This window comes from Pseudophryne corroboree, chromosome 4 (genome assembly GCF_028390025.1).
Source record: "Pseudophryne corroboree isolate aPseCor3 chromosome 4, aPseCor3.hap2, whole genome shotgun sequence".
Taxonomy (NCBI): Eukaryota; Metazoa; Chordata; class Amphibia; order Anura; family Myobatrachidae; genus Pseudophryne; species Pseudophryne corroboree.
The window spans coordinates 469,188,619-469,216,416 of record NC_086447.1 but is presented as its reverse complement, the minus strand read 5'-3'; the positions used below and the strand labels follow the sequence as shown (position 1 = coordinate 469,216,416).

The following is a 27,798-nucleotide window of genomic DNA, read 5'->3' as shown; positions in this document are numbered from 1 at the left end:
CCCAAAACGCGGCCGCGGAACCGAACACAAAACCAAAACACAAAACCCGAAAAATTTCAGGCGCTCATCTCTAAAATATACATTATATTTTTGTTACATTATACTGCACAGGACTATGGTCTACTTTCTAGAGTGTATTACTGTTGTTAATCTGGCACATTATCATGAATACATTAGCAGTATTTACCATACTTACCTACTTTTCTTCTCTCCACTCCGAGAGATACTCGGAGAGGAGAAGCAAGTGGACAGCGATGGAGGCGGGGCCGGGCCAATGGCGCCATTAGGCCCCACCCACTGCACAAGCAAATAACACGACTGGGCGGTATTTGCATATGGGCGGAGCTTCAATGACGCGATCAGCATATAATGCATCATTAAGCCCCACCCCCTCCGCCGGGTCCTTGATTCAGCACTATTTAGCTCCCCATTCTGCCTACTTTTCTAGGAAGTGGGCAGAATGCGGGAGGGGTGCCCGCTCTTCCGGGGCTGCGGGGGACTACCCGAGAAACCAGGTGTCTCCCACAGAATCCGGGAAAGTAGGCAAGTCTGGTATTATTTACTACAGTATATTTATTTAGAAAGGGGACCAGACATTATACTATCTAATGGCAATATACTGTAGAAAATGCACCATAGTCCTAGGCAGTATAAAGCCTTTGTGGTAGCTAACCACACCCCCACTGGATGCTGGTCACACCCATGTGCATGGGCCCTACCACAGCATCCCCCCAGTGGGCCCTTCATGCTCTAGTCCGATACTGGTATGAATTGTTCTAGGACATCTGAAATCTTACATGTAATATGCAAAACGTGTACTATGCAGCTTGTGCTGAATTGTGTGTTTTGTTAAAAAAAAATTACTAATTGCTTTCTGATTCCAATCCAAATAGCTAAAAGTGTGACACTGGTATAGGTCACATTCACAGAAATGCAATTAATGTGAAAGCACTTAACTGGCTAATAACGTTTTTAATAACCGCTCAGAAATTTTAATTTTTTAATGACTGGATTAGGGTTACATCTATTTAAAACATATACAACACGATTTTCTTAAAAAACAAAAATAAAAAAATTTCCATTTATTTTTGAAACATTGGTTAAAACATTGATGGCCGAAATATCGGACCATCGATTATCGGAACATCACGACCATCGCAAACTCACATTTTCTCGGTGGCTGCTCCGCTCTGCAGCTACTGGGTGTACACAGCAAGGTAAGGATGGTTTCTATTACATTTCACCAGTGACTACTAATCTGTGCAGCAGTTGGGTGGGTGGGATGCCACCAGGCTGCTCATTTAGCAGTGACTGGCAGCATGATAGGAACTGCGGGAGATAATGAGGAAGCAGAGGGGCCAGGAGATCCCTCTGAGAGTGGCAGTTGCTGGAAAATGTTCCAGCAGCCGCACAGTGGGAGTCTCTGACTAGTCACATTAAATGGAACCTTGTCAGGGAAAGCCCAGCCTGGTGTGGTCGCATTTGATATGACCACGCCAGGAAAGTGGTTAAATCCATTAATTTCAAACCTATGCTCAGGGCCAGTGCTAGGGTGTTCGGCTCCCCCCCTGCAAACGATAAATTTGCGCCCTCCCATATTTTACCAAGGGAAGGCGTGCTGCAAAAAGAGGAGTGGCCTCACAAGGAAGGGGCATGGCCACACAATATTACCCCCATTTCAAATTATGACACACAGTAGCACAATCTTATTCACATTACCCTGCACATAGTAGTGCTGTTTATACACATAATGTCCCCGGTAGTGGCGCCAGTTATACACATAAAAGCCCCTGTAGTAGCGCCGGTTATACACATAATAGCCCTTGTGGTAGTGTCAGATATACACATAATAGCCCCTGTGGTAGTACCAGTTATACACATAATAGCCCCTGTAGTAGCACCAGTTATACACATAATAGCCCCTGTAGTTGCGCCGGTTATATATAATGCTCTCAGAAGTGCCATTTATACAAATTATGCCTTCCCTCCCACCAGTGGTGCAAGTAGAAAAAATGTCTTAGTGGTACAGTGGGTAGGACCAATGAAAATAGGGGCTTGATACACATATGGGGGGCCATATACACATATGACCCCAATAGTGCCAGATACACATATGCCCCACCGTTCCAGATACAGTATGCTCCTACAGTGCCTGATATGCCCCCACAGTGCCAAATACACAAATGCCCCACAGTGCCAGATACACAAATGCCCCCAGCAGTGCCATATATGCCCCCACAGTGCCAGATACACCCCCACTGTGGCAGATACACATATGCCCCCAGTGCCAGATATGCTCCACAGTGCCAGATACACATTGCCCCACAGTGCCATATACACTGTCTTCCACACACACACATACACAGATACACACACACATATACATACACACAAATACTGTAGATACACATACACATAGATACACACACACACACACACACACACACACACAGATACACGCACACACTTTCTCACTCACACTCCTTCAACATACCATCTGGCTGGTGGGATTTGTAGCAGTTTCTGTCCTCTTCAGCCTTGTCCCATCTAGCTCCGCCCCTCGGTGCCATTTAGCTTCACCCCCTTTTCGGCCAGAGCCCAGGACGGACACTGACGGACACTGCAGGTGGGTAGGAGGAAGCTTCAAGCTGCCGGCACCAGTGCTTGTCAAACGGTGTGACAGGTACAGCAGCCGGCAGCAGCAGCAGAGGGCCCTGGCGCAGCAGCGGGGAAACAGAGCAGGGAGAGCGCCTCTCCAGTCAGGCGCCTACCTTCTTTGCATCCCTTTGCTGAGCGGGTAGCGCTGAGCCTGCCTATGCTCTAAGCCAATGGTTCTCAAACTCAGTCATCAGGACCCCAAACGTTTCACATTTTCCAGTCACCTAGCAGATGCACAGGTATGGTTATTACTAGTGATGAGCGGGTTCGGTTCCTCGGAATCCGAACCCCCCCGAACTTCACCCATTTTACACGGGTCCGAGGCATACTCGGATACTCCAGTATTGCTCGGTTAACCCGAGCGCGCCCGAACGTCATCATCCCGCTTTCGGATTCTTGCGAGATTCTGATTCTATATAAGGAGCCGCGCGTCGCCGCCATTTTTCACTCGTGCATTGGAAATGATAGTGAGAGGACGTGGCTGGCGTCCTCTCACTTTGTTTCAGAACTTTCAGGGGGCTGCAAATATCTTTATTCTGGGGACCAGCAGTATTATAGTAGGAGTAGAGTGCAGAGTTTTGCTGACCAGTGACCACCAGTATTATACGTTCTCTGCCTGAAAAACGCTCCATATCTGTGCTCAGTGTGCTGCATATATCTGTACTCACACTGCTTTATTGTGGGGACTGGGGACCAGCAGTATTATATAGGAGGAGTACAGTGCAGAGTTTTGCTGACCAGTGACCACCAGTATTATACGTTCTCTGCCTGAAAAACGCTCCATATCTGTGCTCAGTGTGCTGCATATATCTGTGCTCACACTGCTTTATTGTGGGGACTGGGGACCACCAGTATTATATAGGAGGAGTACAGTGCAGAGTTTTGCTGACCAGTGACCACCAGTATTATACGTTCTCTGCCTGAAAAACGCTCCATATCTGTTCTCAGTGTGCTGCATATATCTGTGCTCACACTGCTTTATTGTGGGGACTGGGGACCACCAGTATTATATAGGAGGAGTACAGTGCAGAGTTTTGCTGACCAGTGACCACCAGTATTATACGTTCTCTGCCTGAAAAACGCTCCATATCTGTGCTCAGTGTGCTGCATATATCTGTGCTCACACTGCTTTATTGTGGGGACTGGAGACCAGCAGTATTATATAGGAGGAGTACAGTGCAGAGTTTTGCTGACCAGTGACCACCAGTATTATACGTTCTCTGCCTGAAAAACGCTCCATATCTGTGCTCAGTGTGCTGCATATATCTGTGCTCACACTGCTTTATTGTGGGGACCAGCAGTATTATATAGGAGGAGTACAGTGCAGAGTTTTGCTGACCAGTGACCACCAGTATTATACGTTCTCTGCCTGAAAAACGCTCCATATCTGTGCTGCATTGTAGTATATAGTAGGAGTACAGTGCATAATTTTGCTGACCACCAGTATATAATATATAGGAGTACGGTACAGAAGGCCACTGCTCTACCTACCTCTGTGTCGTCAAGTATACTATCCATCCATACCTGTGGTGCATTTCAGTTTTGCACAGTTTGCTGACCACCAGTATATAATATATAGCAGTACGGTACAGAAGGCCACTGCTCTACCTACCTCTGTGTTGTCAAGTATACTATCCATCCATACCTGTGGTGCATTTCAGTTGTGCGCAGTATATATAGTAGTAGGCCATTGTTATTGATATATTACTGGCATATAATTCCACACATTAAAAAATGGAGAATAAAAATGTGGAGGGTAAAATAGGGAAAGATCAAGATCCACTTCCACCTCGTGCTGAAGCTGCTGCCACTAGTCATGGCCGAGACGATGAAATGCCATCAACGTCGTCTGCCAAGGCCGATGCCCAATGTCATAGTAGAGAGCATGTAAAATCCAAAAAAATAAAGCTCAGTAAAATGACCCAAAAATATAAATCAAAATCGTCTGAGGAGAAGCGTAAACTTGCCAATGTACCATTTACGACACGGAGTGGCAAGGAACGGCTGAGGGCCTGGCCTATGTTCATGGCTAGTGGTTCAGCTTCACATGAGGATGGAAGCACTCATCCTCCTGCTAGAAAACTTAAAAGAGTTAAGATTGCAAAAGCACAGCAAAGAACTGTGCGTTCTTCTAAATTACAAATCCCCAAGGAGAGTCCAATTGTGTCGGTTGCGATGCCTGACCTTCCCAACACTGGACGGGAAGAGGTTGCGCCTTCCACCATTTGCACGCCCCCTGCAAGTGCTGGAAGGAGCACCCGCAGTCCAGTTCCTGATAGTAAAATTGAAGATGTCACTGTTGAAGTACACCAGGATGAGGATATGGGTGTTGCTGGCGCTGGGGAGGAAATTGACAAGGAGGATTCTGATGGTGAGGTGGTTTGTTTAAGTCAGGCACCTCTTTTTTCTTTGCATCATGTGCTGTTTGGGGACTATTTTTTAAATCTGCCATCCTGTCTGACACTGCAGTGCCACTCCTAGATGGGCCAGATGTTTGTGTCGGCCACTTGGGTCGCTTAGCTTAGCCATCCAGCGACCTTGGTGCACCTCTTTTTTTTTCTTTGCATCATGTGCTGTTTGGGGACTATTTTTTGAAGTGCCATCCTGTCTGACACTGCAGTGCCACTCCTAGATGGGCCAGGTGTTTGTGTCGGCCACTTGGGTCGCTTAGCTTAGTCACACAGCTACCTCATTGCGCCTCTTTTTTTCTTGGCATCATGTGCTGTTTGGGGACAATTTTTTGGAAGTGCCATCCTGCCTGACACTGCAGTGCCACTCCTAGATGGGCCAGGTGTTTGTGTCGGCCACTTGGGTCGCTTAGCTTAGCCATCCAGCGACCTTGGTGCACCTCTATTTTTTCTTTGCATCATGTGCTGTTTGGGGACTATTTTTTGAAGTGCCATCCTGTCTGACACTGCAGTGCCACTCCTAGATGGGCCAGGTGTTTGTGTCGGCCACTTGGGTCGCTTAGCTTAGTCACACAGCTACCTCATTGCGCCTCTTTTTTTCTTTGCATCATGTGCTGTTTGGGGACTATTTTTTTGAAGTGCCATCCTGCCTGACACTGCAGTGCCACTCCTAGATGGGCCAGGTGTTTGTGTCGGCTACTTGGGTCGCTTAGCTTAGTCATCCAGCGACCTCGGTGCAAATTTTAGGACTAAAAATAATATTGTGAGGTGTGAGGTGTTCAGAATAGACTGGAAATGAGTGTAAATTATGGTTATTGAGGTTAATAATACTATGGGCTCAAAATGACCCCCAAATTCTATGATTTAAGCTGTTTTTGAGGGTTTTTTGTAAAAAAAAACACCCGAATCCAAAACACACCCGAATCCGCCAAAAAAATTTCAGGGAGATTTTGCCAAAACGCGTCCGAATCCAAAACACGGCCGCGGAACCGAATCCAAAACCAAAACCCCAAAAATGTCCGGTGCACATCACTAGTTATTACTCACTGACACATTTTAAAAGATCCACAGGTGGAGCTAATTATTTCACTTGTAATTCTGTGAGGAGAACTGGAAAACATGAACTGTGTGGGGTCCTGAGGACCGAGTTTGAGAACCTATGCTCTAAGCATGTTATTCAGGATTTACTGTTCCAGACAGCACACATTTTGCACAGCTGTATCTTTAACTTGAATATGGGTTTAATGGCACAGTTTTGAACTAGTTTGATTTAAGATGTGGTATACTGTATATTCATATAATTTCTGTTATGATACAGGTGCAGTAATATTTTTTTTTTAAATTCATTCCTGTATCTTTTCAGAATTATATTTTTTTTATAGTAATGTTCTTTTACTACTTTTATGTATTCCTAGTGACCAGAGCCGGCCTTAGGCATAGGCAAACTAGGCAAATGCCTAGGGCAGTTGGTATGCTTAGGGGCACCCGCAGCTTCTGCTGATTAAAATTATATGCAGCATGCCTATATTCTGTGTGTGACTGCAGCTGTATCTGAATACGAAATGCTACGTTGCAGTGTATTCCTGGAAATCACTGTAATGTAGCATTTCGTATGCAGATACAGCCACAGTCGCACACAGAATATAGGCATGCTGCATATCATTTTAATCAGCAGAAGCTGCTTGTGCATCCTAGCCACATAGTAATGCAAATAATATGATGCATTTTCATAAACAAAAGGCAGCCGACGTTAGCAGAGCTGCCAGCTGACTCATGCCAGGCATCTCCTGCAGAACTAGCGGTGGTGCTAGGGGGCACCAGCCAAAATCTTGCCTAGGGCATCATATTGGTTAGCGCCGGCTCTGCTAGTGACACTGATAAGGGAAGTGTGGTTTTGCATATTATTGTTTGATCTTTTGTTTTAAATTATAGAAGTGATTTAAAGAGTTTTACTGGGTTCCCTAATGATTTATGTTTAGAAGATATTTCATGTGGATTTCTTTAGTGGAAAAAGTAGATCCTCTGATTATGCCTTTTCAGTTTACAAATCTTTTCCCATGGCGACTGAGAATTGTGTAGATGGCTTGTTACAGTATGTGAAGGACTTCAATGCATGAACTAAATATGTCTTTTCTTGTTGCAGATTAAGACAGAGGAAGTGTATAATAATGAATGAAATGCAGATCACCTCCTGGAATAGTACTGGAGACATGTTCAATAAAACATGGAGTATGAGAAATGAATATCATCTTATTAATACTGCAGAAACTGTTATTCTCCCCTCTTTCATTGGAATAATCTGCTCCACTGGATTAGTTGGAAATATCCTAGTATTGGTCACTATTATAAGGTATTAAAACTTGTTTTAAAAATAAACAAAAAGCATGCATTACTAGAGGACAGTTTTTAACAGTATAATGCATAGCTTCTCAAACTCGGTCCTCAGGACCCCAAACAGTTCACACTTTCTAGGTCACCTAGTAGGAGCACAGGTATACTCATTACTCGCTGACACATTTTAAAAGATTCACAGGTGGAGCTAATAATATAATTTGTGATTCTGTGAGGAGACCTGGAAAACATGAACTGTTTAGAGTTACTCAGGATAGAATTTGAGAACCTATGGCAGTGATGGCTAACCTTGACACTCCAGCTGTTGTTGAACTACATATTCCAGCATGCCCTGCTACAGTTTTGTTATTTGGCCATGCTAAAACTGATGCAGGGCATGCTGGGATGTGTAGTTCAACAACAGCTGGAGTGTCAAGGTAAGCCATCACTGACCTATGGCATACCTCCCAACTGTCCCGATTCCAGCGGGACAGTCCCGCTATTCGGACATTGTCCCGCTGTCCCACCCACAGGTCGCAGTGTCCCGCGGTGGTAGTTAGGAGATCCTGTGATCACCGCTGCTCTGAAAAGCAGCCGGTGATCACTGAATTAGATGCCGTGCGCCAGGGGTGTATTTAGGTGTCTGAGCGCCCCTGGCAAAGTAAAGGACTCGTGTGCCCCCCCCATATTTGAAATAGGGAAGGCACGTGTGCCAACAAAAAGGGCGTGGCCACTCAATAGTACCCCAATTCAAATTACACTACAGTAGTGTGCCTTACTCACATTACACAACACAGTAATGTACATTATTCACGTTATGCTACACAGTAGTACCCCTTATACACATTATGCCACAGAGTAGTGCCCATATATGTATATGGGAAGGCGCGCATGCTACTGGGAAAGTGGGCGTGCCCTCACAATTTTATATTATGATATCAAACTATAAATATATAATCACACCCCCTACATATGCGCACACACACAATTAGCAGCCTTACACACAATACCCAGAGTAGTTCTCATTACACATAATGTCCCCCAGTATAGTGGCAGTTACACATGACCCCAGTAGTGCAGTGCCAGATACACATAATTATAGAATGAAAATAGAGGCGCTCATGAGAAACACACACCAAAATATCACAGGTTCAGTATCAGCTAAGGAATAATACAGAAAATATAAAATATATATATATTTATTAATAGTGATATAAATACTATTTCATAATGGATAATTCACAATTGATATTCCTTATGATTTTAGCATGATATATAAGATACAATAGTTTAAAAATTACATGAATTATCTAAATCTTAATAGTATATTAATATACTTGAGAAATCACTGAACTATACGATTCAAGAAATGTGTATCAGAATGTTGCAGTCTCTTTTAGAAACACTGTTGCCACAGCTGCTAAACGTGATTCCTGAATGTGTCACATTGACTGCACGTATTATTGATAGTCAGCATAAATTAATATGTGAAATACCTCTCCACAAGGGCTGGTGAACCCGAGCGTCCCCGGGTGAGTTCAAAAGTTGCCCAGTAGATAAAGAGGCTGGAGGGTACGTAGAATATCTGAATCTGTCGGCCGGCTGCACGGTTTGTTTGATTACCCTGCTTGTTTCACCTTGCAAGTGCTGTGCAGGTAATTGTTAACGGCAGATGTATAGCTGCTGGATCGGGTGGTATCCTAAGCCCGGGTGTATGTGTGCGTTCCTTCCAAGCTACCTGGACGTGCACCGTCCGCCGGTAAAGACCGAGGTGGAAAACGCTGGAGATGATTGCCGTAGCCGTGCGGCGTCTGCAGCTGATCGTGTGGCCACGTAGAAAGCCGTCCGCGGCTGCTGATGGTGAAGCCGGATGAATTTCCACCTCGGTCTTTACCGGCGGACGGTGCACGTCCAGGTAGCTTGGAAGGAACGCACACATACACCCGGGCTTAGGATACCACCCGATCCAGCAGCTATACATCTGCCGCTCACAATTACCTGCACAGCACTTGCAAGGTGAAACAAGCACGGTAATCAAACAAACCGTGCAGCCGGCCGACAGATTCAGATATTCTACGTACCCTCCAGCCTCTTTATCTACTGGGCAACTTTTGGACTCACCCGGGGACGCTCGGGTTCACCAGCCCTTGTGGAGAGGTATTTCACATATTCATTTACAGTATGCTGACTATCAATAATACGTGCAGTCAATGTGACACATTCAGGAATCACGTTTAGCAGCTGTGGCAACAGTGTTTCTAAAAGAGACTGCAACATTCTGATACACATTTCTTGAATCGTATAGTTCAGTGATTTCTCAAGTATATTAATATACTATTAAGATTTAGATAATTCATGTAATTTTTAAACTATTGTATCTTATATATCATGCTAAAATCATAAGGAATATCAATTGTGAATTATCCATTATGAAATAGTATTTATATCACTATTAATAAATATATATATTTTATATTTTCTGTATTATTCCTTGGCTGATACTGAACCTGTGATATTTTGGTGTGTGTTTCTCATGAGCACCTCTATTTTCATTCTATAATTCGATTAACCCCACAGGAGTACTGCACATCTCCTTATAGTGACGAACGTGTTTTCCCACGCCATAAGATCCAGGTTCAATTTATATTTATTTATAATAGATCATTACACACAGGCGCAGCAAAAGAGTCTTTTCTTTTTGTTTGGTCCAGATACACATAATGCCTCCGAGTATAGTGCCAGATACACATATGCCCCCACAGTGCCAAATACAAATATGCCCCCACAGTGCCAGATACACATATGCCCCCACCGAGCGAGACACTCATATGCCCCTACAGTGCTAGACACTCAAATGCCCCCACAGTGCCGGACACTCAAATGCCCCCACAGTGCCGTACACTCAAATGCCCCCACAGTGCCAGATACACGTATACCCCCACAGTGTCAGATACACATATGCCCCCACAGTGCCAGAGACACTTATGCCCACACAGTGCCAGACACACATATGACCCCATGTTGATTTTACTATTAAAGGCAGCACTTTTAGGTAGATTCACTTTTAGAGGCGACAGCTATCCCCCCACCTCCGTGTAGTTCCTCAACAGCAGGGATGCCCATTAATGATCAAAGAATGCAGCAGCCATTGTAATTGGCGCCGGGGTCCAGCACCACACAACAATACAGACAAGAAACTCTACATACACCCCCCAGCAGCTGCTGCTGCATACTATGATCATTACTGGGCATCCCTGCTAGTGAGGAACTACACGGGGGTGGGGGGATAGCTGCTGTCTCTAAAAGTGAATCTACCTACTGCCCGCAGGTGGCACCCCTGGAAGGCGCCCCTCCTCGGCTGGCGCCCCTGGCGAGTGCCATCCTGGCCAATAGGAAGATACACCCCTGCCGTGCACCTGCGCATGGCATCTAAACAGTGCTAGAGAGTGAGGTGGGGGCTGCCCAGCTACTCGGGGAGCGCTGGGCTTGCCCCCAAAATGACAAAAACGAGGGTTGTGTGACAAGGCCCCGCCCCTTTTGACGAGGCCCATCCCCATTTTGAAGCCCCTATCCCCTTTCTAGCCACAGTCGTGCCTCTAACGCGGCAGATCCCGATTTCAGGAGTTCTGAAGTTGGGAGGTATGCTATGGTATAATGTTTCAAAATATATGCTTTACATTTTCTCATGGGTCTATTTACCAAGCCTTGGAGAGAAAGTACCAACCAACCAGCTCTTAATTGCCATTTTTCAAACACTGCATGTAACATCGCATTTAGGAACTGGTTGGCTGGTGCTTTACCTCTCTCCACTGTATTTCTCTCCAATGCTTAATGCAGGCATTCCCAACTTCGGTCCTAAATGCACACTAACAGTCCAGGTTTTACTGATATACCTGCTAGAGTACAGGAGACTTAAATAATACTTCAGTTATTTTGATTTAACCATCTGTGCTGAAGCCTGGATATAGTGTCGGACTGGGGCATGAAGGGCCCACCGGGGGAATGCAGTGGTAGGGCCCATGTTTAGGGGTGTGGCTAGTCTCTGGAGGGAGTCTTGCCAGCCACCACATTGGTTTGCCTAACCATTAAGGTGCATGGTATTGACCCCTTGATAAATATATATAGTAAATACTGCTAGTGTATGCACGATAATGTACCAGATTAATAACAGCAATGCAAAGTAGAAAATACCCCATAGTCCTGTGCAGTATAATGTAACATATGTATAATACAGTAATAAATGACTAAGCAGGGGTCTGTTTACTAAGCCAGGCATTCCTAGCCTCAATCCTCAAGGCACACTAACAGTGCAGGTTTTAGTGATATCCAGGCAGGGTTGGACTGCTACTGGATATCACTAAAACCTGCAGTGTTAGTGTGCCTTGAGGGCCGAGGCTGGGAATGCCTGACTTAGTAAACATACCTCTGCTTAATCATTTATTACTGTATTACAATAGTTGATGGAAATAACTTTTTATTATAAAATGTGATACATTTCTGTCCTTCCAGTGTTTGATTTTGAATTCAGATTAGTCTTTACAGCTGTGGCACCACTTAAACACAGACAGCTAACTGAGAAACATTATTGTGAATCACTCATAGTACTACCACATTTTTATCTACAGCATACCTCTCAACATGACCATCTCCAGGGGGGACAGATTGCGTTGCTCTTGGACTTCCCTCTTAAATTATGATTGCCATCACCTGTGGTGAAACACATTCTTATAGGCCCTACACACTGGCCGATATTCCTCAAAGATATGAACGATCTCGTTCATTATTGAACGAGATAACATTCAGCGATGAACGATGCGTGGCCCTGCGCTCGTTCATCGCTGGTGCCCCGTCGGCTGTACATGCAGGCCAATATGGACGATCTCGTCCATATTTGCCTGCACTTCAATGGAGCCGGGTGACGGGGGGAGTGAAGAAACTTCACTCCCCCCGTCACTGCCCCCTGCCGCCGGGTCACCCGTCGGCCGTATCCGCCGTCGGGCAGCTCAGCGGCGGATCTTTATATGTGTAGGGCCCATTAAACTGGGCATACGCTATACAATTATCTGCCAGATAATCTGTAAGATCTGGCAAATGGCAATCAACCATTTGTTGCCAATCATTGGAAAATGGACAAATCATCTAAGACTTTATTACATCATCATATTCAAAGTCAAACATGTCACCACCAATGATGCTGTGGTAACGACTTTTTTAAGCAAAACTGAAGGACTGGTGAGTGCACCCCATTATTTTACCTATGATAGATAGATAGATAGATAGATAGATAGATAGATAGATAGATAGATAGATATATAGAGATGAGCAGTTCGGATTTGGGAAAATCCGAATCGCTCCGAATATCCCCTATCCGGGTAGTCGAGCCTGGGGCTCGGATCTGCCACGGGTGTCTCTAGCCCGGCCCAAGGCAAACAAGAGGAGATCCTGTGTCAGATCTCGCGTGTTCGCCTCGGGCGCCAATTTAAAAATTCTATGGGGATGACCACTGAGAGAGCCGTATGTCATGGTTCTCAGCCAATCAGCATATCCCATAGACTTTAATAAGTAAAAATGGCCGCCCGCACCGCTGTGACACCACAACCCGCACTGTCGATGCTCCCACACACACTGCCGACACCCCCACGCTGCCTGCACCCCCGCACTCTAGATACCGTTGGCACTCCTGTGCTGCCAAAACCCCTGCACTGAGGAGACTGCCAGCACTCCTGCACTGCTGACACAACCGGTACCTCTGCATTGCTGAGTCAGCTGGCACCCCAACACTGCTGACACAACCCAGCACTGAAGACATCGCCGCCACTCCTGCATTGCCGACACTGTCGTCACCCCTGCACTGAGGAACCCGCTGCCACTCCTGCACAGCCAACACAACCGGGTGCCGCACTGCTGACTCAGCTGGCACTCCCACACTGTTGACACACCCCAACACTGAGGACTTCATCAGCACTCCCGTGTTGCAGACACCACCAGCATCCCAGCAGTACGGACACCACCGGCAACCCCGCACTGCCAACACCTCTGCAGTAAGGATACCCCTTGCACCACTGCATTGCCGACACAGCCAGCAGTACTGACACCACAAACAACTCTGCACTGAGGATACCACTGTCACTGCCAACACCACCAGCACCCCAGCAGTATCAACACCACTGGCAACCACACAATGAGGACTCTGCCAGTGCCCCTGCACTGCCGACATTACCGCACTGAGGGCACCACCGGCATCCCTTGTCACAGTAAGTGCAATATTAGTGTATCCGCCCTGCACTGTATCCTGCATTGTATCCGACCCACACTGTATCCAACACACACTGTATCCGACTAGCAATGTATCCAGCACTGTATCCGACCTACACAGTATCTAACCCACACTGTATCTGATCCACACTGTATCCATTTCAACCCACACTGTACACCATAGTTTAGCCAGCCAGCCTTTGGCCAATATTGGTGAAAACAATGGGGATGATTCCGAGTTGTTCGCTATTCTTTTCGGTCGCACAACATATTTGCAAAATTGCGAATACGTTGCATAATAGCGAATATCCGCCCCAACGTATTTTTGCAATTTCGTACACAGTAGTACACAAAGTAGGCGTATGCCAAATGACATTGCACTAATGCGAACCCATCGCAATACCACAAACCTCATCGTAAAAATCCTAACTTCTCGTAGATTTACACATTGCTCTTAAAATTGCACACGTTTTTGCTAAAAAAACGCACAGCAATGGTTTTTTATTCTTTTAAGTTAAATAAGACTCCACAAGCCTTCCTCAATTATGAATCCAATTAGTGTAATGATTGTTAATGGTCATGACCAATTAAGTCTTCAAATAATAGCTGAAGAACACTTTGTATGCATAATTGGCCATCCACATTAAAAATAAGTAATTTAAAATATAGAAGTGGTAAATGTTTTTGGTTTTTTTTTAAGTGTAGAGGTGTAGTGTGTGAATAAATGTGTTAACATGTTTTTTTAATCAATAAGCTCCTAACTATTTTGTTTTTTTATTTTCGTTTTTAATTTTAAATTCACATTTTTAAGTTACATGTCTGAAATGTTTAAGCTAACCAATTTCTGCTAGCCAATCTGCAGTTCCTTTATTGCATAAATAAACACAACACCCGATTAACTTGAAACAAAAATATTTATTTGTATTTTTTTAATCAAATTTTTTTAAATTTTTTTTATAATAGACTTTATTTGAAACAAATTTTTGCAGTAAATCTACATTTTCCAGCAAATTTATAAGTTGCTGGTGCATGTTTGCCAGAATTCCTGCCAAACTTATGGGATCTCCAACCGCAACATCTGAAATTAAGATGCAAAATAAACATTACTAACTTTCTCACATTACCTATTATACAAACAAGGCACAAAGCACACTTTAATGCAGGCATGTCCACACTGCGGCCCTCCAGCTGTCTGGAAAATACATATACCAGCATGCCTTGACCCAGTTTTGCTGTCAGAGAATGCAGAAGCTGTGTCTGGCCATGCTGGGATGTGTAGTTTCTCAACATCTGGAGGTCCGCAGTTTTGGCAGGCCTGCTTTAATGGCCAAGTAACTACATCATGGATGTTTTAATGAGAAAACATTAGCAGAACAACACACAAGCCTGCTCAGCAAGATTTTTGGGGGGTTTTTAAAAACAAAGTGTACAACACCATGGGGTACATACAGTAATATAGGAGTAATATTTTAGATGGGACGTTACCCATAGCAACCAATCAAATGCAACATATTATCTTGTAGAAGATGCAAAATAAATGAAAAGTATGATCTGCTTGGTTGCTATGGGCAACATCCCAACTTAAATAGTAATACCATCTTAGTAAATGTAGCCTCATGCAGGGATTCATTCACATCTGGAGTGAAGCAGTCTTTTCTTTGTTGTTTTTATTCCTGCATCATCACACTGCATATCCACATCTTCAGAAGGACCACATATCCTAGCATGCCCACTCTCCATGAAAGCCTGCCTTACAACATAAGGTCTAACAGCTTTCAAAAAGTAAATGCCTAAATAGTAGGAGTGTAACTTTCACAGCACAAATCACTGTGTCCTTAGCCTGCCTAACAAAGTGACTCCTGCGACTTTAATGTGCAAATATTGCAACAACCAGGCACAATTGTATAAGTAAAACCACACAAAAAGTACCACTCAGGTCTAAATGTTTGGCATATAATGTTTCACATACAAACCCTGTTGTGCAGGCAAACCTGTCGACATAGTGATTGGTGACCCAGAGTGGGCATCCATAACATTGCAGATGTAGACACTGTACATATAATGTTCCTCACACAAATGTAAATGCATCATCCATACCATGATGAAGAAGACAAGCATTTAACCTTGACAAAAGATTGGCCACAGTACAACACTGCATTTTTTTGAATGTGTCGTAAAATACTTTTAAAAAAAATAAAAACAATGTGTGTGAACTTACTCTCCTCTGTCACTTGCCCACCTCCCTCAAGTGGCTCCGGGGCCTCTGCTGCCCATTCTGATGGCGGCGAAGGTGGCTGGCTGGGGGATGGAGACTGAATGGGTGAGGTTGGCTGGATGGGGGATGGAGGTTGGATGGGGGAAGGAGGCAGGATGGGGGAAGGAGGGTCGATTTGTGAAAGAGGATGGAAGGGGGAGGACCTTACAGAGGGTGGTTGAGATTGATAGGGTGAGGGTGGTGGAGAGGTGGTTTGGGACACAGAGGGGGAGGGGGGCATAGAGGGGAATTGGGAAAGAGAGGGGGATTGGGCCGGAGAGGGTGATTGGGCCGGAGAGGGGGATTGGGAAAGAGAGGGGGATTGGGCCGGAGAGGGGGAGTGGGCCGTAGAGGGGGATTGGGAAAGAGAGGGTGAGTGGGCCGGAGAGGGGGAGGTGGTCGGAGAGGGGGAGGGGGCCGGAGAGGGGGAGTGGGCTGGAGAGGGGGAGGGGGCCTGAGAAGGGGCCTGGGAAGAAGAGGGGGATGGGGAGACAGAAGGGGAGGGGGCCTGAGAAGGGGCCTGGGAAGAAGAGGGGGATGGGGCAACAGAAGGGGAGGTGGCCTGAGAAGGGGCCTGGGAAGAAGAGGGGGATGGGGCAACAGAAGGGGAGGGGGCCTGAGAAGGGGCCTGGGAAGAAGAGGGGGATGAGGCAACAGAAGGGGAGGGGGCCTGAGAAGGGGACTGGGAAGGAGAGGGGGATGGGGCAACAGAAGGGGAGGGGGCCTGAGAAGGGGACTGGGAAGGAGAGAGGGATGGGGCGACAGAAGGGGAGGGGGCCTGAGAAGGGGACTGGTGTGGGCTCCCAGCAGCAGCAGCTTGCCGTTGTGCTCACCCTAGAATGACAAATGTAATATTTAGGTTGTAGCATAAAAATGTATAACATCAGCATATTCCTAATACTCTGTTCTGTCCCATGTTAAAGAGACGGGTAACATTAATAAAAAATTTTAATGTTAAAACTGGTGATGTTGCCCATAGCAACCAATCAGATTATACGTAACATTTATTAAGCTGCTTCTATCCGATAATATATAGAATCTGATTGTTTGATATAGGCAACATCACCAGTTCTAAAAACCTCCCACATTATAAAATTAAACCCACTGAGCAAGTTATTGGGTTCAGTTGACAGGCTGTGTAGCAACTGTGGCCAACAACATTCACATTTTCAGAAGCCCCTTGCTACACAGTCAGTACTGCTTGCCCTAACCACACACACTGTGTCATGTTTAGTCTACAATAGTTCATTGTCAGTGTGCAAATTTTCACACTATCACTAATTGAAATTTTGCAAAGTTTATGCTAATAATCTCAGTGTTATGTAATTAATCTGAAACTTACTGCGACGACGTCTATTTCGGATTTGTTGGCGGAGTTCCGCCAACAGGTCCGGCGTGCGTCGGCGGAGGTCACTCCAGCGCCTCTCGAGCTGGATGATGCTCCTCCTGCTCCGGACGCGGGTTCGCAATAGGCGGCGGACCTCCGCGTAGGCCTCGCGCTTTACCCTATTTGGGATAAAGGGCCCTGTGCGGCCTACGCGGCGGTCAATTACCGCTACCAAGACGCGCAGCTCGCGTTGTGTGAAAGCTGCTGCGCGCATGATGGCAATGGCGTTTTCCATATATGGGCTTATGTTTTTAGTGTGTGTTGGCATGTGATTGGTGGTAGATTTATGGTGTCATCTGATAAACTTTATTGATGTGTGCACTGCATAAACTTTATTGATTTGTGCATTGCTGTGAAGGACAGCGGGGGTAGTTCGCTATAGCGGAAATTTGCAGCCGCTGAAGAACATACAAAAAAATACGTACACTCACAATTACACATACACACTCACATACACACTCACACACACACACACACACACACACACACAAACACACACACACACACTCACATACACACACACACACACACACACACACACACACACACATTTTTAGAAAATTAATTGTTACAATCTGTGTACTCACCACATTTGACAAGAAAAATCAGCTGCACAAAGTCACAGAGTTTACAACATTTAGGATCATATGTTGTGTATTTTGTAATGAAAACAGAAGCACAAAAAAATAAGCAATAATCAAACAGTTATTAAACCAATTATGCAAAGTAAATATAATAAAAAAAAAACAACAGCAGATTGTTTCATAATACATTGTAAGGTTAATATGTAAGATTTTTAACATAAACAACGAATAATATAGACACACACACCAAAACAATTACACTATGAACTTTCAATAGCTACCTAAATGACATCAGAACAAACTGAACATAAACATACAGTGACTTTGGGAAATATTTTTAAAATATGTAAAAATTCACTATACCTGAAATAATCTTGCACAATGTGTGCCCTTATTTCATTTCCCCTCTGGGAAACACTCCCCCCACCAACTGTCTGCCCAACCCCTGGCTCCTCATCAGGCAATTCCTCTGTTTGAGGAAGCTCAACGCGACTCCTTACAGCGATGTTATGTAGGATAGCGCACAGGACCACAATTTTACTTACCATCTCCGGCGAATACATGATGTCACCACCAGTGCGGTGGAGCACATGAAAGCGCCCTATAAGGACACCAATCGTGCGCTCCACCAGCTGTCTAGTGGCAGTAAGCGCAGAGTTAAATGCCATCTGTGGTCCTGGCCTGGGCTTACTGTAAGGAGTCATGAGCCAGGGGGTGCAAGGATATCCACGGTCTCCTGTTTGATGAGAATAAAAGATCAAAATTATATTTTAATAATTAAAAATTAAAAAATAAACTTTTTACACAAATATGCAACAATACTCACCCAATAACCACATGTCTTGTCCTTCCATCGATCTTAATCTCTGCCATATCCCTGATTGTCTAATGACATGGGCATCATGGGAGTTCCCCGGGAACTTAGCATTCAGGGACAGGATCTGGAGGGATGGCCCATAAACAACCATTACATTCAGAGAATGAAACAGTTTCCTGTTTCGAAAAATTTCTTCATTATGTCTTGGTGGTACAATAGCTACATGTGTGCCATCCACAACCCCAATAACGTGTGGGAAGCGACTACCACCTTCCTCAAATTGCCGCTTCATCACATCCAGGGCACCAACATCCAAAGGCATAGAAATAAATTGCTTCACTCTCTTAAGGAAAGCCTGGCTGACACGCCGCAGGACCTTACTGAACTGGCCCTGCGACATGCCAACCAGATCTCCCACAACATGCTGGTATGAACCAGTGGCCGCAAAATGTAACACATCAAGGAATTGTGTCAATGCTGGTATTGCTGTAGGATACCTAATGGATTGTTCTAGATCACTCTCTATTATGGAGAGAGTGTCTAGGATTAGATGAGGTGGCAGTCTGTATCTACACAACACTACATCATCAGGCATCCCAAAAAGAAGGACACGGGTACGGAAAATTGGTGGCCTAGCACGCCTCCGTTGCCTTGAATGATGAGGAGCCGGTTGGTGTTGGAGGGCTTGCGGCGGTTGGGGTGGGAGTGGTTCTGTGGGTTGGGTTGGGAGTGCTTCCGCACCAACATGGATAGACATCACCAACTTAAAAAGAAGGTAAGAATCATGACACCAAAAAACAAACGTTAAAAAAACATTGTCATCCATATTCAAAATAAAAGTGTATCGGTGTTAACTTACTGCTTGTGCGTACTCCATTTCTTATAGATTTCATTAGGATCCGGAAAGAAAAAAAAAATAATATTAAAAAAATTAGCTAATTCTCCACAACATAGGTTTACATCACAAATTAAAAATCAAAAATGCAAAACAACACTACCCATTTAATGAATGCAACAATATATAGTATTGAAAATAAGTATGACTCATTTTATGAAAACAAATACAAAACAAAATGCAAAAAAACACAAAACACATATGCAACATTAAAACGGGTGGCCTTTATTTGCAAATACAGCAAAAATCAGCCATACTTTGTCAAAAGTAAATGCTTTTAAATCGAAAAAATAAGACACCTACAAGAGACAGAAAAGGAGTCTAAGAGATCAGATAGACACTTGCAACAAACAGCAGGACACACTGAGATAGGCTACTTACCTGCTCAATATATTAAGGCAGCCAATTGGGGTTTGAAAATAAAATGAAAAATGCCGACTTGGCCTACAAAATGTACGGAAATTAATAATCACAGAGACACCTACAAGAGACAGAAAAGGAGTCTAAGAGATCAGATAGACACTTGCAACAAACAGCAGGACACACTGAGATAGGCTACTTACCTGCTCAATATATTAAGGCAGCCAATTGGGGTTTGAAAATAAAATGAAAAATGCCGACTTGGCCTATAAAATGTATGGAAATTAATAATCACAGAGACACCTACAAGAGACAGAAAAGGACTATAATAAATAAAGTATCTAGTGTGAACAATAGAACAGACACACTATAAAGTACAGGTAACAAAAATCTAACATATGCCATAAGAATCCATTTATATGTCAAACAGTTATCCACCAAAATAGTTATACCCTGTTTTAAAAAGTAGAAACTTCCATTGCACACCCATACATACTTGGTTTGGTAATTGCCTAATTTAGTAATACTAACAAAAGAAACGGAGCAAAAAATACGCACTACGCAACACAACATTAATACATTTTTAAGCTTACAAATGCCCATTTGTCTGCAATATTCTGAAAAAATAACTCACTCAGCAAAGTTGTAGCAAACACGACCACCTTCTCTGAAAGAGCACAAAGCTGCTTCTGACATCATACACCTACTCACACAGGCTGCAATCCAGACTGTTAAATAAGCAGTACAATTAGTCACAGAATTAGCATAATTTACACCTGTGTGAATTACCGCAATGGACACGCAGCTACAGTATAAATAGCTACACACCTGTGCGAACAGACATGCCACTAGCAACATGGCTACTCGTGAGCAGTTGGCAGCAGAGATGGACCGCGTGCAGCAGCAGATGTCCGCATTGACACAAAGGCGCCTAGCATTGCGTAGGCAGATGATGGAATCCGCAGAGGCGGATTCTGAAGTAGCAGGACCCAGTACTAGAGACATTCCAACTTCTGATACCCAGCAGTTAGGAGAGGATACCCTGCCAGACATACATACTGGGGTAACTGAGGGAGATTCTGCATTAGCCGCACAAACACAAACTACACAAGCAGCTAGTGAAGAGGAAGATGGTGAGGAGGAACAGGACCAAAGCTCACAGGCTACTTCAAAGAGAAAAAAAAGGCAGCCCGCATTCACTAAGAGGGAGTTGCGTGTTTTGGTCACACAGGCCATGTCAAAAATACATCGAGGACCAAAAAACATGGGTGCTGCAACCAAAGATAGAATCTGGAGGGACATCACTGATTCTGTTAATGAAGTCGGCTCAATATTCCGAACATCACAGGAAGTTCGAAGACGGTAAGTGTATATTGCCAGTCCATTATCTGTGCCAAGTATTCTTAAAAAGTTAGTTAGATGTGATGTTGCCTATAGCAACCAAATGCATAACATGTGTACTATATATTAAAGTAGGTATTCATTATTTTACTCTACCTTACCCCTATTTTACCCCACATATGTAGTTGGGCCGACTTCAAATCCCGCCTGAAGGGCAAGAGGTCTGCGGAGTGGAATGCCTCGAGGGCAACTGGGGAGGGCCAGCTGCCACTGTGGAGCACACAGAACTTGAGGAGATGGCGATGCCCTGTGTCACTTATGAGGAGGGGGTAGGGGTGTCTCATATGGACACGGACCTGCCTGAAATACTGACGGCACATGACTTGCCAGATAAGTTTACACACATATTCATAAACAACTCATTAAGTGGTTCAAAAAGTCTCATGTTTAATTGTAAAAATCTTTTTCCACTCATTCTTCTATTTCCTTTGAACATAACACAGCACAGGTGGGTGAGCAGGTAGAGTCAGAGGAGGGTTATGTGGCTGAGGCTGAGGTGGAGGGACCTAGTGACTCTGGCACTGTGGGACCACAAATCCCACCAATCCAGATTCCAACTGGACCCCCCACCCAACCCTCTGCTATCCCGGCCATCCTGTCTGAAATAGCAAGGTATGGTGAGAGCCTGAATGCGTTTCAAGACAGGATGATCCGGGTGGTTAACCAGATACCTATCCGGATCACTGAGCACAGAACCAGTGTGGAGCAAGGTGTAGCTCAACTCTGCCAAGGTCTGGCAGAGATCAGGCAGGGCCAAGAGCAACTCGCCTCCTCCTTCAAAGACATTGCAAATTCCATCTTGCAAGGGTTTCAGGACACCGCTGTCTCCCTTGCCCACAGTGGCAGAGAGCCAGCCACATCTGCTCCCTCCCCTCCCTCTGCCCAGAAAGAACATCCCATTGGGCAGGGCCCTCGAAGGTCGCTTCGCAGACCAAGCCAGGAAGAACATCATCAGGCGGGAAAAAAAAGAGAAAGTGATGTCTCTCCAGATGGGCAGCACCCATGTTTTTCATGTTGGCTCGATGTATTTTTTGTGTTGGCTTGTGTGGCCAGAATGGCAAACTCCCTCAAAGTGAAAAGATATATTTCTGTTTTGGTATATTGTAGCCTGTGAACTTTTTTTCCTGTACACCAGAGCCATCGTCCTCTTCCTAGCGTGCTGTGTATTGTTGTGTTTGTGTGTTGGCTCCAGAATCTAACTCAGTTCCCCCAAAAAATATGTCTGGCTGGGTGTTCACACCATATTATTTATTAACATTAAAATTATTATTTTGTCAGAAGATGGAGTTTCCCTAGTACTGGGTTCTGCTATGTGATTTGTGTCAGTGGCATCTGCTTGCTGCTATGCCCATCTTTGCCTGTGATGCTCCCCTGTAGCCATGTTGTTTGGACCAATGAATATATTTTTGCAGTAAAAAAAATATTTAAAACAATTATGTTTGTGTACTTTATTAAAGTTAATGCATTATGTAAAACTTAGCCCAGTAAAGTTTAGCATGGCATATAGACACTTGTGGAACAAGGGAACAATCCGAATATTCATACAAACATTGCATCTTTCAAAATGCAACAGGTATGCCTTGCACAACACTTTACTGGCCATATTAAAATAGTATTTACAACTAGGTTCTTGGGTTACTAGGGGCAACATGACATAATATGTCAGATATTCGCACCAAAGTTAAACATTTTTCTAAAAAAAAAAAGTGTATGCTGCATTATGTTGCTCATGATATTTGTGATATACAAAGGAATATTTTTATGTAGTTTAGATGTTGCTGATGTAGTTTTGAAGTTTGGTTAATTCCACTTGTTTGCATTTGGTAGTATTTAAGACAAAATTAAAACATGCATTTAACATCAATGTTTAGTTAATAACTAAAACAAATCATGCCTTATTTGGCAGCGTGTCAGATTTATAGGTGCTTACAATAAACATGTAATGTGTCCACACAATTGCTGTTTGCAGTATTTCAGCAGAGCAGTGTTTAGGAAGTAATTGGACAACAGATGAATGGGCTCTCAAATTAACTGCTAATTATTGCATACACACTTGTAACAGTACTTCGCAAATGCAGAGTAACTGCAGACCTACTCCTATGCTGCGTCAAGATAGTGATCATTTGTTGTGTTAATTTTACCATCGGAAATGCATTTCTGCTCAAAACACGCCTACTGCTGGTTGCGTACTCCCACACTAGACGCCCACTTTCACGCCCATGTCGTCAGATTGCGAAGCCGCGCCTCTGTCACGCCTTCGTCACTCCCTGTTTTTGGTGGTGTAGTAAGAGAGAAATTTCTGTTAGTAATTTTGCACAGGCGTCGTATCGCTGCCTTTGCGCACGCGCTGTTCAGCACCCGCGCATGCGCAGTTTGCGGGTTTCCGCCGTTTGCGATGCGATGAACAGCTGCGAACAACTCGGAATGAGGGCCAATATTGGGGGTAATTCCAAGTTGATCGCAGCAGGAAATTTTTTAGCAGTTGGGCAAAACCATGTGCAGTGCAGGGGGGCTGTTATGCACACTAGTGCCAGCAGGAATGTACTGGTGTCTGAACGGAGAGGGATGCAAAACAAATGAACTCACAGACAGACTGGGGAATATGACATTACATACATAGAAGGTGATAGGGTAACAAAATAAACACAAAGTGAACAGAGAAGCCCAAAGGCTAAGAAACTGGGTGTCTCCCTAGTATTAGGAATGCTCAGATGGAAAGAAGCGAGATGTTGTGATTTAATACGTAGAGAACCCGAAATGCTGTTGCTAAGGGCAACAGCAAAACCCTAAAGGGTTACCAACGGGTGTGGCAGTAAACTCCTTGGTCAGAGATGGAATAATAGACACAAGGAGAGTCTCCACAATCCTAGTCCTCACTTGCAGTGCACTGGTTCAGCTTACTGCCACTAAACTGACACCTGAACACCTTGCACAGTGAGAAAGGATTTTGGCAGGCAAGTCTGAGAATACAGCCGCAAACTTGCTAGGTTCACAGAGTAGCAAAAGAACCCCAGCAGGTTAAACGACTGACTCCAGTCTTACTGCTAGGTCTGGATTGGCAGAGTGTAATACCAAATCCCAAGGCCTATTTGCAGTAAGCAACAAACAAATACAAAGTTTACACAGTACTAGCTAGCTTTCAGGAACTGACTAACCAACAAAGATTCAGCAGCATCTGCCTAACCTGAGAAGAGGGTTTATATAGCAGGTGCTGTCCACGCCCCACTCAGACCTCACAGACTGTGAGCACAAAAACCAGCACCGGATCCCCTGCCGTGCACAGAGCCTGTAACCACTGCACAGCAAAAGACCCGAACCGGAGTATCAGCTACGCTCAGGTTACTCCGCTAGCACTTGTCTCCCGGTTGCCATGACGACGTGGCAGCACAGAGCAGGAGACCCTAACAGGGGCAGATATAACATGTGCAGAGAGAGATAGATTTGGGTGTGGTGAGTTCAATCTGCAATCTAAATTGCAGTGTAAAAATTAAGCAGCCAGTATTTACCCTGCACAGAAACAAAATAACACACCCAAATCTTACTCTCTCTAGCAAATGTTATATCTGCCCCCCCCCCCCCCCCCCCTGCAGTGCACATGGTTTTGCCCAACTGCTAAAAAATTTCCTGCTGCGATCAACTTGGAATTACCCCCATTGTGAACTGTGAGGTGGTCAAAACTGAGTGGAAATTACTGAAAATTAATGGTTTTGAGGTTAATAATACTCTAGGGACAAAAAAAAGAAGAGCCAAATTAAGTAATTTTAGCTCTTTTTTTGTAAATTTTTAAAGAAAAAAACAAATCCAAAGCCGGCCACTGCGATTTGGCAAATCCAAAGCCGGCCGATTAAATAGATCCAAATCCAGCAAAAATGGCCCAGCGCACATCTCTAATATATATGTTTATCTGGATTCAATATGGGGTCCTTTGAGCACCTTGACAAAGGGGTGGTCCGCACCCCGAAACGTTGGAATGCAAATTGTCATTATGATTTAGTAAAAGCACCTTTTTGCCACTTTACCAAGTCTCCGAGTGCCGCTGTATGTAGCAGAATTGTCGGTGTAAATGATTTTTCAGATGGCACCGGAGCATATTACCATTTGGTAGGTGAGTGCCGATCCGTTTACAGAAACTATATATATATATATATATATATATATACATACATATACATAAAAAGGGGGTTTATTCACATCAGGTCATCCACGATATCAATGTTTCGATCCCCACATGGCCTTTTGTAAAGGGTCGGTGTGGGTAACGAAACATTGATATCTTGCATTTATTATCACAATTATTCATATGATGTGGGTGCGGACCTCAAGGAACTAATATGTATGTATGTGTGTATAATATATATATTATGAACATGCATCCTATCTAAACCTCCCCCTATAACCCCCAATCCAACCCCTTATAAATCCAACCTCTAGCAAATCCTTTTCCCCCCAAATCTCCACCTTCATCCCACTATACCCCGTATTTACCCCTCCACCCTATGTCCTCTATTTACCCCTTGCCCACCTATACCCCCTACCTAACAAATTCCTCCACTTCTACCCCCCTTCCACCCCAGACCCCGCCACCTTCCCCCCATAATATGGCTCAAATAAGAACACAATACAAAAAATGAAGTTAGCTTTTTATTTTTTTTAAAAAAGGGACAGACCTCTGGACTGGATCCACTGAATATAACATGGGAAATAAGTGTCTCAAGTGCAAAGATTAGGTCAACATAATAGAAAAACTTGACACTCCACCATTCAGTCATGTACTGCTCAGGCAACAACAGTGATGCCGACATCAATAGGGTAAAGACGAAGATTGTCAATTTCCAGACTTGTGATCTTGAGACCAGAGGTAGTGGCTGTGTGCTGGTTCCACATGTGTCCTCTGTGCAGGAAACCGCTATGTTGGAGACCAAGCCAAGCCAATAGGTATCCCAGTTCGAATCCAGCCAGTCCGGTGCAGTCTTCCCTTATAAAAAGGGGTTGATGCTTAGTCATGGTGTCAGTGCTTCAAGTTACTTGCTGCTGTAAGGTGCTCAAGCTCTGTGCTCTCAGATTAACCCCTGGTATCCTGCTTCTGTCGTGGCCGCCCTGTGGTCAGTTCTGTTATTGCAGTGCTTTGCTCCCAGTCCACCTGCTCTTGCGGTTTAACCGCTGGGTCCTCTATCTGGTAGAGGGTCTCCGTTTGCTGACGGTGCTCACAGCGATCCTCTCTTTAGCATCGTTCTTCAAGTCGTCTCTTCATTCAGTGTTCTTCAGCATCATTTACAAATCACAAGTCAACTCTTCATTCAGTGTTCTTCATCATTGTTTACAAATCACAAGTCATTTCTTCATTCAGTGTTCTTCAGCATCGTCTACAAATCACAAATGATCTCTTCATTCAGAGTTCTTCAGCATCGTTTATAAATTACAGGTCACTTCTTCATTCAGTATTCTTCTGCATCGTTTACAAGTCACGAACATTTCGTCTTTCAGAATTCACTTCGACTTATTGCCTAGTCGTTGTGTATGATTGAGGTCTCAGTAAAGCTGAATTAATCTTTTTTCAGTGTATCGTTCTCGTTCATTGTCCTCATTGCCTACCCCATGTACATGTTCGGGCCTAAGTCTTCAATCCCTGAGTAATAACTACATTCAACCACCTCATTTCCTTCCTTTGCCGATAGCTGCTCCCTCAGTCAATTATCAGTCGTCAGATGCCCAACTCAAGCCAAGCGTGACACGCAAGAGCAAGTGCTGAAGGTTTTCTCAAACATAAAAATCGCGTAAGAAAAAAAAAATCAGAATTAAAAAATATCTTGCTCGCCATGAAGAGTGTCCTGTGCACTCAGCCAAGCTGAGTGCATGTCACTTGAAGAGTTACTGGGATGGGTGGTTGGTGGCATAAGGACACGCAATGTAGAAAAGGAGGGGGCTTGCGGAGGAGGAAATGGTGATGGATACACTGCATGGGTCATATCTGGGGACTGGTGGAGTGGACTGCTGTATCGTATGTGACAGTAGCACAGTGCGCTGGGGTAATTGTCCATCCAGCACACATACCATCCCATCGTATATGATATGCTTAAAATGAACACACTGGCCCAGGTCCATTTTGTTCATTTCTTTGGTGAGATTCATACAAAAAAACATGTTGTCATCCTATGGCTGATTCAGATACTCATCTGCGCGTTTGAGAAAATCTTCTTCACTTGGTACAGAGCAGGAAGCCTTGGACGCCAGTCTTCTCCTTTTTAGTGGCAGGCGGAGGTGGTGTTCTGTCCACTTCCAGCTCTGGTTGCTCAATGATGGAGGTTTCTATGTCCAAGGTGGGGGAACTGTAAATAAAAAAGAAAGATTAGTACATGTAACATTTAGTATGAAAAGTACCCGGAGAAATGGAAAAGGAAAAGTAGTGATAAGAGTGGTGATATGCCAGTGGAGAGGTTGCTCATGACAA

General features: G+C 44.4%; 1 protein-coding gene across 1 annotated transcript in view; it reads left to right on the top strand.

The window, feature by feature from the left end:
• The window catches only part of MCHR2 (melanin concentrating hormone receptor 2), a 516,813-nt gene that overhangs the window by 174,933 nt on the left and 314,082 nt on the right, over positions 1–27,798 (top strand). The window contains exon 2 of the mRNA XM_063919680.1: positions 7,210–7,416. Coding sequence (XP_063775750.1) covers positions 7,235–7,416 — 182 coding nt within the window. The 5' untranslated portion in view covers positions 7,210–7,234. The remainder of the gene's footprint in view (positions 1–7,209; positions 7,417–27,798) is intronic.